General features: G+C 49.8%; 1 protein-coding gene across 1 annotated transcript in view; it reads right to left on the bottom strand.

The window, feature by feature from the left end:
* The window catches only part of RYR1 (ryanodine receptor 1), a 151,733-nt gene that overhangs the window by 103,327 nt on the left and 35,246 nt on the right, over positions 1 to 13,160 (bottom strand). The window contains 11 exon segments of the mRNA XM_032227777.1: positions 879 to 1,053; positions 1,146 to 1,331; positions 2,308 to 2,320; positions 3,003 to 3,154; positions 5,282 to 5,441; positions 6,508 to 6,591; positions 8,001 to 8,104; positions 8,372 to 8,476; positions 9,649 to 9,865; positions 10,072 to 10,264; positions 12,215 to 12,456. Coding sequence (XP_032083668.1) covers positions 879 to 1,053; positions 1,146 to 1,331; positions 2,308 to 2,320; positions 3,003 to 3,154; positions 5,282 to 5,441; positions 6,508 to 6,591; positions 8,001 to 8,104; positions 8,372 to 8,476; positions 9,649 to 9,865; positions 10,072 to 10,264; positions 12,215 to 12,456 — 1,631 coding nt within the window.

Raw genomic sequence — 13,160 nt, forward strand, 5'->3', positions numbered from 1 at the left:
TTTTTGTATAATTTGGATGATTTTTGGAGGATGGCTCTGCTCTTACTGTATTGCTATTGCTATTTTGAGGGTGGTGAGTTGGGATTTTATTTTAACGGTGCCACAGTGGTTAGAGTGCAGTACTGCAGGCTACTTCTGCTGACTGCCAGTTCGAATCTCAACAGGCTCAAGGTTGACTCAGCCTTCTGCCCTTCCGAGGTGGGTCAAATGAGGACCCGGATTGTTGGGGACAAGAGGCCGACTCTGTAAACCGCTTAGAGAGGGCTGTTAACGCACTGTAAAGCGGTATATAAGTCTAAGTGCTATTGCTGTAGTTGATTGGATGTTGCAATAGGAGCCCTGATGGCACAGTGGTTAGAATGTGGTATTGCAGGCTAACTTTGCCCACTGCCATGAGTTTGATCCTGACCGGCTCAAGATTGACTCAGCCTTCCGTCCTTCCGTGGTGGGTCAAATGAGGACCCAGATTTGTTGGGGGCAAGAGGCCGACTCTGTAAACCGCTTAGAAAGGGCTGTTAACGCACTGTAAAGTGGTATATAAGTCTAAGTGCTATTGCTGTAGTTGATTGGATGTTGCAATAGGAGCCCTGATGGCACAGTGGTTAGAATGTGGTATTGCAGGCTAACTTTGCCCACTGCCATGAGTTCGATCCTGACCGGCTCAAGGTTGACTCAGCCTTCCGTCCTTCCGAGGTGGGTCAAATGAGGACCCAGATTTGTTGGGTCCGCTTAGAGAGGGCTGGAAAGCACTGTGAAGCGGCATATAAGTCTAAGGGCTATTGCTAATGTGTGCCATTGTGTATAGGGGAAAATGACAATAAAGGTTGTTTGGCCTCTGAAGGAACAAGGGCCTGAGGTTCAGAAAGATTCTTGCTTACCATTTTCGGTCTCTATTTCTTTGAAGGCTAGCTCTGACCCCGAGTCACTGATCAGCATCTCGCCGTTCAGTGTGAACATGATATGGTTATCCGTCAGGTCAATCATGCATCCGACCACGTCTCCCGGTTGCCACGGGCGACCAAAAGGCTCACTCCCTAGGTGCCAACGCTGACCCTGCGGGACGGAGACAAATGCTTTAGAGAAAGGGAACGAGAAGAAGACGAGGGCCGGCCCAGGATGAAGAGGAGGAAGCAGCCCAGACTCACCCGATGCCCGTTGAAGACATAGGCGAGGTCGTCGGCTCCCAGCTCCACGTCCGGCCGCACATCCGGGCGGGCCCACCCCACCCGCATCTCGCCAGTGGTGACGGCCTCAAATTCAAAGTACCACTTGCCCGACTTCACCGCGTAGAACTGCTCGGCACGGAAAATGCGGACTTTTTCCAGCCGGCCCTTGGTCAGTTCTAGAGCTGTTCAGAGACCAAGAAGACGGGGAGATGGAAGAGCAAGACAAAGGGGAGACCCTCAAGGGGGTTAGTGGTCTAGAAAGAACATCCCACCTCCACTTAAGTAAGTCCACTTGAGTTGGAAAGAAGCTTGGAGGTCTTCTAGTCCAACTCCTTGCTCAAGTAGGAGACCTGTTCTGACCCCCCCCCCCGCCACCAAAGCACGCCGAGAGCCAAAGATACTTTAAGGAATTTATTAAAAGACAGACAGGTCCTTGGCAGCAATCCAGCACAGACGAGCCTTGGCAGCAATCCAGCCTGCCAAGCTAGCCACAAAAGTTCTCCAACTTTTAGTCAATGCGTTGACTCCTGCAACGGTGTGTGTGCACAAGCATTCATCTTATAGTCTTGAGAGGAGCCTAATTACCACCAGCTGAGTGCAATTATCTCCTGTAACTGCGCAACTGTTCCTGACGCCTATCAGCTCTTCGGTGCCGGACATCCAGGAACAACTCACTGCTGGCGTCCGGCTCACTCTCCCTTGTCTCCTCCCCACTGGTCCAAGGCTCAGGTGCCTCCTGGTGGCCAACCAGCCTCTCTGCACCGTGCTCGGAGTCGGAACCCTGTCCAGGGTCCTCCACATACTCCAGAGCCGAGTCATAGGGCCTCTCGCTGTCGGAGTCTGGTGGCAGCTCCAACGGCTCCTGCTGGGCCACAACAGAGACCCTATAGCTTTTCAGACAAATGGCTGCCTAATCTCTTTTGAGTAGCTCCAGTGATGGAGCACCCACAACTTCTGGAGGCAAGTTGTTCCACTGATTCATTGTTCTCACTGTCAAGAAATTTCTCCTTAATTCCAGGTTGCGTCTCTCCTTGATTAGTTTCCACCCATTGCTTCTTGTCCTGCCCTCAGGTGCTTTGGAGAATAGCGTGACTCCCTCTTCTTTGGGGCAACCCCTGAGATATTGGAACACTGCTCTCACCTCACTTCTAACCCTTCTTTCCATTAAAGCAGTCCTACTCAATTCCTGCAACCATATTATACGTCAGAGTAATCTGGTTTTTAACTTACTTATTTATTAAATGTTTATGCTGCTCATCCCGCTGATATAACAACTCTGGGCTGCTCCAATTAATTTTGGTTTATTTAATATTTTGGGTTTAAATGTTTTGTACCTCTGTCATTATGAAGTTTGTAAGCTGCCCAGAGCTGGTTGGCATATAAATGTAATCAAAGAATCAGTGAATTAAACCTAAAGGCTAAAACATATGATGAACATTTGCAGGAACTGGGCCTGGCTAGTCTAGTGAAGAGAAGGACCAGGGGAGACGTGATAGCAGCGTTCCAATATTTGAGGGGCTGCCACAGAGAGGAGGGGGGTGTCAAGCTATTTTCCAAAGCACCCGAATGCCAGACAAGGAATAATGGATGGAAACCGATCAAGGAGGGATTCAACCTGGAAATGAGGAGGAATTTCCTGACGGTGAGAACAATGGAACAGGTTGTGGGAGCTTCATCACTTGAGACTTTCAAGAAGACACTGGACTGCCATCTGTCAGAAATGGTGTAGGGTCCCCTGCTTGGGCAAGGGGTTGGACTAGATGACCTACAAGATCTCTTCCATCTCTGTTAATCTCTTAATCTGATGAAACCAGAAGCCGAAGAACGGAAGGAGACTCACTGGCTTCCTGATCTGGGGGTTCAATGTTGTATCCGTAGCCAAGGAGGGTCCGCACCGCTTCCCGCAAGCTGTCTCGGTTCGTCTTCTTGGTCCTCTCATCGAGGAGGTGGTAGGGTACCAGACGGGGGTTACGCCTGTTTTTGATGTCCTACAAGCCCAAGGAGGACATACAAGTCTATGAACGCAACGCAGCTTAACAAAACGCATCACCAAGCCTACCAGAAAGCTGGTAGGAGTGGAGGAGATGACCTGGAATCTTGTGGTACACCACCAGATCCCACCACCGTGGTCCCTCATTCCTATACCGCAACCTCCCCTACACCCTTCCCCTGGTAGGTTGTGGCTTTCAGCCATCAGTCCATAGGGACCCCATGCCAACTCTCAATCGAACCTGGCTGAAGCCATCTTATTATTTATTTGTTTGTTTGTTTGTTTGTTTATTTATTTATTTATTAGATTTATATACCGCTTCATAGGGCTTTCAGCTCTAAGCGGTTTACAGATTTTTAGCAAATTGAGTCAGCAAATTGCCCCCACATTCTGGGTCCTCATTTCACCCACCTCGGAAGGATGGAAGGCTGAGTCAACCCTGAGCCGGTGAGATTTGAACCGCTGAACTGCAGATAACAGCCAGCTGAAGTGGCCTGCAGTGCTGCACCCTAACCACTGCGCCACCTCTGCTCCTTAATGCCAGCGTTCCAAATATCATCCAAAATTAAATCAGAGTTCAAGGCAGAGCTTTCCATAAAATTCCAATTTATTAAGGGAGACATGTTGGCACATCCGTGGAAAACCCGAATCTGAAAACTTCTTGGGTTTTCTACCCAGTTGGGAGTTCATGATCTTGCCCCCACAAGTCCATCATCCCATGGTCCACTCTCCCACTGCCACACTGGCATCTCCACCCACCCAGTTCCGGTCAGGTGCAGAGGTGCAGAGACAAAGGATGATGACCTTGGCTTTCTAGAAAGAATGTTGTTATGACTACATAGCATCTAACTCTGTACAATCCCCAACTCCCATTTTCCCACCATAGAAAGCGCACAGCAGAGTAATCGAAAGTGTGGCAGGCCCGAGTCCAATTCCGGTCAGGTGCAGAGGTGCAGAGACAAATGGCTTCTGGAAAGGTTTTGTTTTGACAACGTTCTACTCCTTACTATTCCCCCTCCCGATACCCCACTAATGAAACAGCCTAGTAAAATAAGAGAAAGTGTGGCAGGTGAAAGATCCTACAAGGAATATGACTGGAGGCCTGACACTTTTGCTGTTCCATAGCTATCACGTACTCTGGGTGGGAAAAGTGGGGGAGTAGATAAGACTGTCTCGCGGGCCTAACGAAGAGCCTTCCCATGGGAATCAAGCTCACCCCAACAGCGGGCAGTTGAAGGAGGAAAGGAGTGACCGAAGAGCGACCCACCAACGGTTTTAATTGGACAATGTGTCTTGGAACACTTGGAGAGGGAAACAGTTATTCTTGTAATTATGCTACAACCGCGGGAAACTTCAGAGTTGGTTTTCACTAGCCGTGCCAATATGATCTATCCAATGAACACTTCGGTTCACCGACAAATGCGCGATAGACATATGCGCGCCGACAAAACCGCGACGGACGAATAAGCGCCCATCAAAATCGCTAATTGATTTTCAACAATAGCGCGCCAACAAATGCAGGCCGACAAAATTGCCCTAACCCTAACCCTAACCGAATTTTTTTCGATTTTATTGTGCTTGTCATCGCGCTTTTGTCGTCGCGATTTTATCATCGCGAATTTGTCGTCTCGAATTTGTCGGCGCGATTTTGATGTTGCATTTTAATCGGCGATATTTTGTTGGCGCGCATATGTCTATCGCGCAATTATTGGGTCACGGAACACGTCCTTTGAAGGACCTTCCTGCCTCGGAGTTCTGATTTCTTTGGATGTGTTCCTCGGAACGCTGAGACCCTATATGGCAGGGGTCCCCCACCCCTGGGATGCAGCCCACTAGGGAGTTTCAGCCTGTTTGCAACCGGGGCGCATAAGCGGTAGGTGCACATAATGCAGGCGTGCAAAGCTCCCCTCGCACAAGTGGCAGCCACTTGTGCTTGTGAAACTCCACTCTCTTTATAGAGCGCGTATCTGCCGCTCGCACAATTGGAGCTGTGCACGATCATGTTCCCCCGCGTACCACTCGCAGGGAACTATCGCCACTCTCTACCACCCCCGCTGTTGGGCTCCCAAGCTAGACAGGTTGGGGATTGCTGCCCCAGAAAATCCTTTCCTCCGGAGTCCCATACCTGCACCACGCTGTATGTCCAGCCCTGTTGGACCCGGTCCCTGGCCCAGACGTTGTGTCCGTTCTCAGCCAGCTTGTCCACCAAGGTGTTCTGGGCTGGGGTGAGCTTGATGTGGTTGAGATCCAAGGGTGCTGGTTTGTAGCCGTTGGACATCATGTACCTGCAAAGGATGGGACTCTTAAAACGCTATCGGCCCGTGATGGCGAACCTACGGCACACGTGGCGCAGAGGTGGGTTCCTACCAGTTTGCACCAGTTCGGTAGAACCGGTTCGTCAAATCTACCGAACCGGTTAGAAGAGGTTCCACCAGTGGACCCGGAAAGCAGGCCACACCTACAGAAGAGCTTCCAACATTTTTTGAAACCCACCACACACACACACAGACACACACAGACACACACAGACTCACACAGAGAGAGAAAGAGAAAGAAAGGAAGAAAGGAATAAAGAAAAAAAGAAAGAAAAAGTGAGAGTGACATGAAAGAAAAAAAGGAAAAAGGGACAGAGAGACAAAAGGAAGGAGAGAGAGAGAGAGAGAGAGAGAGAGAGAGAGAAAACACATGATCGGCAAGCCACTCCCACCAGGTCACATGGCCGGCAAGCCACTCCCACCAGGTCACATGGCCGGCAAGCCACTCCCACAAAGGAGGCCACACCCACAGAGTAGGTAGAGTAGTGGTAGAACCGGTTCTTCTAATCTACCGAACCAGTTAGAAGAGGTTCCACCAGAAAGCAGGCCACACCTACAGAAGAGGTTCCAAAAATTTTTGAAACCCACCACTGACACACACATACACACACACACACACACACACACACAGAGAAAGAAAGAGAAAGAGAAAGAGAAAGGAAGAAATGAAAAAAAGAAAAAAGAAAAAGTGAGAGCGATATGAAAGACAAAAAGGAAAAAGGGACAGAGAGACAAAAGGAAGGAAAGAGAGAGAGAGAGAGAGAGAGAGAGAAAGAAAGAAAGAAAACACATGGCCAACAAGCCACTCCCACAAAGGAGGCCCCACCCACAGAGTAGGTTCGAAAAATTTTTGAAACCCACCACTAACGTGGCGGAACACTCGGGCACCACCACAGGCGCCCCCGACATGAATGCTGTCTAGCTGGCCACGCCCAGGCCACGCAGAGGTCAAACACAACCCTGACGCGGCCTTTAATGAAATCGAGTTTGACACCCCTGCTCTACACACTCAACAAATTGAAGCCAAACCGGTTACGTTTTAGGCAGCTTGGTTTTCTTGAGGTTCTCTTCGGCTTTCTCATCCGCCATCCCCACATGGCAGCCCAGAGCTAGCAAGGTCCTAGAAAGGAAGAGACCAGATGTTAATCATTTGAAGTGCGTGGGGGGGGGGGAACTAAGCCACACTCCTCATTCGGGTAGCAAAGATTGCGCAAGACGCTTCAAGCCCCAAAAACACTCCACCACATCTGTGCTGCGTTGAGAAACTAAATGGTTACCCAACGGATTGAAACACTACATTTGCAGCTTACGGAGAAACTTCCTAACGGTGAGGACAATTAAACAGTGGAACGCCTTGCCACCAGAAGTTGTAGGTGCTTCATCACTGGAGGTTTTTTTAACAGGACAGTCACTCGTCTGAAATGGTGTAGGGTCTCCTGCTTGAGCAGGGGGCTGGACTAGAAGACCTCCAAGGTCCCTTCCAGCTCTATACTGATTGATTGAGCTTCCTACTGGACCAACAGTTAAGGAGCAAACTGCACCCCAATCAAGGAACTACCAACCCAGACAAGTAAGCTTATAGTAAACAGTGGGTTAACTAAGAAATCTCCGAGAACATTCCCATCAACACTGACTGCACAAATATATAAACAAACCCCACTCCCTTTTAGCCCTGATGATGTTACCTAATTGGGTTATGAAATGTCTGCAGGGAAACCACCAAACTCAGAGAGCATCAAGGACCCCACAGTCCTCTTCTTCCTCCTCCTCTTCATCCCCTTCATCATTCTCCTCCTCCCCTCTTCTTCCCCCAAACCCCCCTCTCTTCTAGCACTGATGATGTTACCTAGTTGGGTCATGAAACGTCTTCAAGAAAACCACCAAGCTCAGAGAGCATCAAGGACCCCGAAGTCCTCTTCTTCCTCCTCCTCTTCCTCCCCTTCATCATTCTCCTCCTCCCCTCCTCTTCCCCACAACCCCCCTCTCTTCTAGCACTGATGATGTTACCTAGTTGGGTCTTGAAACATCTGCAAGAAAACCACCAAGCTCAGAGAGCATCAAGGACTCTGCAGTCCTCTTCTTCCTCCCCTTCATCATTCTCCTCCTCCCCTCTTCTTCCCCACAACCCCCCTCTCTTCTAGCACTGATGATGTTACCTAGTTGGGTCATGAAACGTCTGCAAGAAAGCTCAGAGAGCACCAAGAACCCCACAGTCCTCCTCCTCCTCTTCTTCCTCCTCCTCTCCTCTCCAGAAACCCCACACCCTTTTAGCCCTGATGATGTTACCTAGTTGGGTTATGAAATGTCTGCAGGGAAATAACCAAGCTCAGAGAGTATCAAGGACACCATGCTTCCTTCATGCTTCCAAATTCCTCGTCCGTCACTGCTAAGCAACCTTTATCTAAATGTCTATGTGATCTCCATCATGGGCTATAAGCCAAAGATCTGGGCTACCGAAGTGTAAGTAGATCCTGACCCATTTCAAGGGATCTCCCAGGGATTCCCGCCCTCCCCATCCCCATCACTCACTTGAGGGTTTCCCCGGACATCTGAAGGTTATAATTGCGCTCCGGCTCGGGAAGGCTGTGGAAATCCAACAAACAAGGATGCAGGTGTTTGTTGTCATCACGGACCTGAGATTTAAACAACGGTGGATCAGGGAAATCCTTGTCACAATTTCATTGGGAGGCGAAAAGGGATCTGGCATCACCCGGGCTACCATCCCTATTCCGCCAACGACAGGGATGACAAAGCTGGCATCCCTCGTGCGACGGCGTAGCTAGGAGCCCGTTGCCGTTGTGGCTTGTCAAGGACACCGAAGGCGACACGCTCCTTCTTGCTGCCCCACGTGGGAAGGCACAGCAACCTCCAATCTCTGGTTCCCAGAGGGCAGAACTCACCGGCCCGTAGATCCACCCCTGCTCGATGCGTGTGAGGGCCCACAGTTCGTGGATATTCTCTGCCAATTTCTCCCGGACTTTCTCAAGGTGTGGAGGCAATACGATCTGTGGGGATTAAAAGGAAAAGAATGAGGAGGAGGCTATTAAAAGGCTGTTTTTAGTAGCATTTACATTAGACCATAATGTAAGCCACAGATGATGGTTTACAGGCCTCGGTAGCAGATATCAGGGGTCTCCTACCTTGGCAACTTTAAGCCTGGCGGACTTCAACTCCCAGAATTTCCCAGCCAGATTCACTTAACCAAGGACTCCCCCAGCGACAGAAATTTGGGGCTCAACTATGGTTGCAAATCGAGGACTACCTGTGATCAAGATCTCAGCTTTTCTTAAACTAGAGTATAACCACCATTCCCCTCTCCCCCCGTTTCAATCATACCTGTCATAAGCATATTAATTCAAGTTCGTTTGATTAGGTAGGTTGATTATCAATCCATCAACAAGGAGAATGGATTTATTTATATAGGTGTGAGAGAGAGGAAGGGAGGGAGGGAAAAAAGGAAGGAGGGAAGGAAGGAAGAAGGGAGGGAGGAAGGAAGGGAGGGATGAGGATGGGACAGGGAGGGAGGGAGGAAAGAAAAAGGGAGGGAAAGGAGGGAGGAAGAAGGGAGGGAGGAAGGGAGGAGGGAGGGAAGAAAGGAGGGAAGGAGGGAGGGGGAGGGAGGGAAGAAAGGAAGGGGGGGAAAGGAAGGGAGGAAGGAGGGAGGGAAAGGAGGGAGGGAGGAGGGAGGAAGAAAGGAAGGAGGGAGGGTGGGGCAGGGAGGAAGGGAGGAAAGAAGAAGGGAGGGAAAGAAGGAAGGGAGGAAGAAGGGTGGGAGGGAGGGAGGGAAGGAGGAAGGAAGGAGGGAGGGAGGAAGGGAGGGAGGGGGGCAGGGAGGGAGGAAGAAAGGAAGGAGGGAGGGAGGAAGGAGGGTGGGACAGAGAGGGAGGGAGGAAAGAAGAAGGGAGGGAAAGAAGGGAGGAAGGAGGAAGGAAGGAAGGAGGGAGGAAGTAGGGTGGGGCAGGGAGGGAGGAAAGAAGAAGGGAGGGAAGGAAGGAAGGAAGGAAGGAAGGAAGGAAGGAAGGAAGGAAGGAAGGAAGGAGGGTGGGAGAATGGGAAAGTGCCCATAGGTCCTGCCAGCAGTCACACTAATGACTGTTTTCTCTCCAGGCCCTAAAATTGCCTCTTTCCACATTTGGTCCTCGGTTTCTCTGCCCCAAGGAAGCCGGGATGTCCCTACCTGGACGGTATCCACAGGGTAGGGGGTGAAGGACGTGTGGGACAAGGACTGGGTCGGCCCCAGGAGGTTCCGGATGCCGTTGATGTCGTGCTTGTACTCCTTGATGGGCTCCACACGCAGCTTCTCCCGGGGGAGGACACCCTCGTAGCAGGGAGCGTAGCCTGGGGGCGGCAGGAATTTGAACTCTCCGTGGCGACCCCCCAGGAGGAAGCGCACTCTGGCAGGGAGGGAAAACATAGAGGCGCTTGTTCATTCATGGCGGTGGGCTAGAAGAGGCGCAGCCCTCGCCTCCCAATCAGGAGGCTGTAAGTTCGATCCTAAGTAGAGGCAGATACTTCTCTCTCTCTCACTAAACGGATCGGTTGTAAGTCGAGGGAGACCCGTAGGTCTCATTTTTCACCCTACCGGGGCGGATGGACTTACTTGATGCCGGCCGAGAAGCTGATCACGGGGAAGAAAAGCCCGTCCAGGTTGAAGTTCTCAAACATGCCTTGCACCGGGAAGCCGTTAATGCGGAAAGAGATGCTGGGAACGCTCAGGTCCAGGCAGCAGCTCACCACGTCGTCTGCCCCCAGCAAGTGCTGCCCGGGAGACGCCACGGCCCGAGCCACGCGGCCTGCGGTCAAGCGGAAAGGAGACAAAGAGGGAAATCACTCCCGGAAGAACCCCCTTGAAGAGCCAAAGATGAGAAAGTGAGGTGGGCTGAAGGCAGAGGTGTCAAACTCAATTTCATTGAGGGCCACATCAGGGTTGTGTTTGGCCTCGGGGAGCGGCGGAGGGAGCAGCGGTGTGGCTAGGGTGGGCGTGGCCAGGGTGGGCGTGGCCAGTTTGATGTCCCTCATCAAAGCTCCGTTTTGGGCCGCGACAGCCTCCTGCAGTCCTCTGGCAGCAAAAACAGAGCTCAAGGAGGCCGCGCGGAGCCCCCCCGGGACTCCGTTCTCGGCTGCAATGGCCTCCTGCAGCCCTCTGTGCGCAGCCTCCTCCGTTTTTGCTTGCAGAGGGCTGCAGGAGCCGTCACAGCCATAAACGGAGCCCGGGCGGGCCGCACGCGGGCCTCCCGAACTCCATTTGCTCTGGCAGAAGCACGGTGGGCCTGTCCTTCAATGTTTCCAGGGCGGCCCCGCGGGCCAGATCTTAGCATCCCACGAGCCAGATTTGGCCCACGGGCTTTGTGTTTGACACCCCTGGCTTAAGGAACCTTGAAGGCGGTTTCTGCTCAGTGAGGTGAGAGCAGGATTTGGTCAGCTGTAACGGTCAGAGAAACTGGACCTCTGCGTCCGCTTTCTTATCGTTGATATTGTTTATTTGTTAGGGTTGAGTTTTCTGGCAACCTGAAGGAGAGACGGATGTCCAGGGGGATTCTCAGTCGTCCAAGTCACGGTTGTCCCAAAGGTGTTTCTTTTTTTCTGGGTTTTCTTGAAGATGTTTTGCTTCTCATCTAAGAAGCTTCTTCGGCTCTGATGGGATGGTGGGGAAGCCCCCACACCCATTTGCACGGCTTAGCTGAGCCTGGGGACACAGAGAAACCTCCGAGTGGCCTCAACGACTATCTTTCTTGACTATCTCAGGTGTCCTTGGGCCATTGTTTGACTGACTGACTTCCTTTCTTTCTCTTTCTTTCTTTCGTTCCTTTTGTTTGTTTGTTTCCTTTTCTTTCTTTCTTTCTTTCTTTCTTTCTTTCTGTCTGTCTTTCTTTCTGTCTTTCTTTTTCTTTCCTTTTTTCTTTCCTTTTTCTTTCTTTCTCTTTCTTTCCTTTTCTTTCTTTCTTTTTCTTTTTCTTTATCTTTCTTTCTTTCATTCATTTTATTTTTTTTTTTTTATTTCTTTCTTTCTTTATTTATGTATTTCTTTTTCTTTACTTTTTTCTTTCCTTTTTTCTTTCTTTCTCTTTCTTTCCTTTTCTTTCTTTCTTTCTTTTTCTTTTTCTTTCTTTCTCTTTCTTTCATTTTCTTTTTTCTTTTTCTTTCTTTCTCTTTCTCTTTCTTTCCTTTTCTTTCTTTCTTTTTCTTTCTTTCTTTCTCTTTCTTTCCTTTTGTTTCTTTCTTTCCTTCCTTTTCTTTCTTTCTTTTTCTTTCTCTTTCTTTCTTTCTGTCTTTCTGTCTTTCTTTTTCTTTCCTTTTTTCTTTCCTTTTTTTTCTTTTTTCTTTCTTTCTCTTTCTTTCCTTTTCTTTCTTTCTTTCTTTCTTTTTCTTTCTTTCTCTTTCTTTCATTCATTTTCTTTTTTTCTTTTTATTTCTTTCTTTTTCTTTCTCTTTCTTTCCTTTTTCTTTCTTTCTTTTTCTTTCTTTCTTTTTCTTTCTTTCTTTCTCTTTCTTTCCTTTTGTTTCTTTCTTTCCTTCCTTTTCTTTCTTTCTTTTTCTTTCTCTTTCTTTCTTTCTTTCTCTTTCTTTCCTTTTCCTTCCTTCCTTCCTTCCTTCCTTTTCTTCCTTTACCCCTCCCTTTCCTTCCTTGCAAAGGACTGAAACCCCAGATTAAAGTTGTGCCTTTTTTTCTGCGTCTCTCCTAGAGGTTTCAAATGCTGGGCCCACCCATTTGCCCCATCAGCCGCGGATGCTACAAAGCTCACCTGACCACAGGTGGAGACCATCAAAGCCGAAAGAGTAGAGGTCATCCCCAACGCCATTGCCACCCCAGCCTTCTCCACCCCCTGGGTAGGGGCTGTAGCCTTCCGCCATGGCCCAGCCGACTCGCATATGCGTGGCCTGGGCGGTCACAAAAGGCTCCACCGAGTCCACAATCATCTCGTAATACCACTTCTTGTACTGGGTGGATCCTTCGTGGGTGCCCAGGAAGATGTTGGGGCGCATGCTGCGAAGGGAAGGGAAGACAGGGGAAAGAAAGGATCAGCACGGGAAACCGAGGACACAGGGAAGAAGAATCCTAGCCTTGGACGGTCTCCAAAAAGTTACACAGACATTTATAAATATGTCCTCAGGGTCACCTGAGTGATGCTCCTGGTTCCTGTAGCCCACTCAGGTGGCACTACCCAGGTGATCCTCAGTGTCAGGGTTCCAAATAGCATCCAAAACTCAACCAGAGTCCAAGGCAAAGCATTGCTCAAAGTTCCAATTTATGGTGAGAGCCATGTTGGCACATCTGGGAAAACCCGAATCTGAAGGCTTCCTGGTTTCCCCCACCCAGTTGAAAGTTCAAGATCTTGCCCCTCACACCCACAAGTCCATCCCATGGTCAAATCTCCCACTGCCACGCTGGCAGCTTCCACCCATCCATTTCCGGTTAGGTGCAGAGGTGCAGAGACAAAGGATGACCTTGGTTTTCTAGAAAGAATGTTGTTATGGCTACATAGCATCTAACTCCATACAATCCCCAACTCCCATTTTCCCACCATAGAAAACGCATAGTAGGGGGGGGGGAAATAGAAAGTGTGGCAGGCCAAAGATCCAAAAGCAAATATGGCTGCAGGGCTGACCCCGAGGACACAGATAAAACCTCCAAATGGCCTCAACGACCCTCTCAAAGGCTGCAAATGACCAGCTGTCTGCAAGGAATAT

This window comes from Thamnophis elegans, chromosome 12, assembly GCF_009769535.1.
Source record: "Thamnophis elegans isolate rThaEle1 chromosome 12, rThaEle1.pri, whole genome shotgun sequence".
NCBI lineage: Eukaryota > Metazoa > Chordata > Lepidosauria > Squamata > Colubridae > Thamnophis > Thamnophis elegans.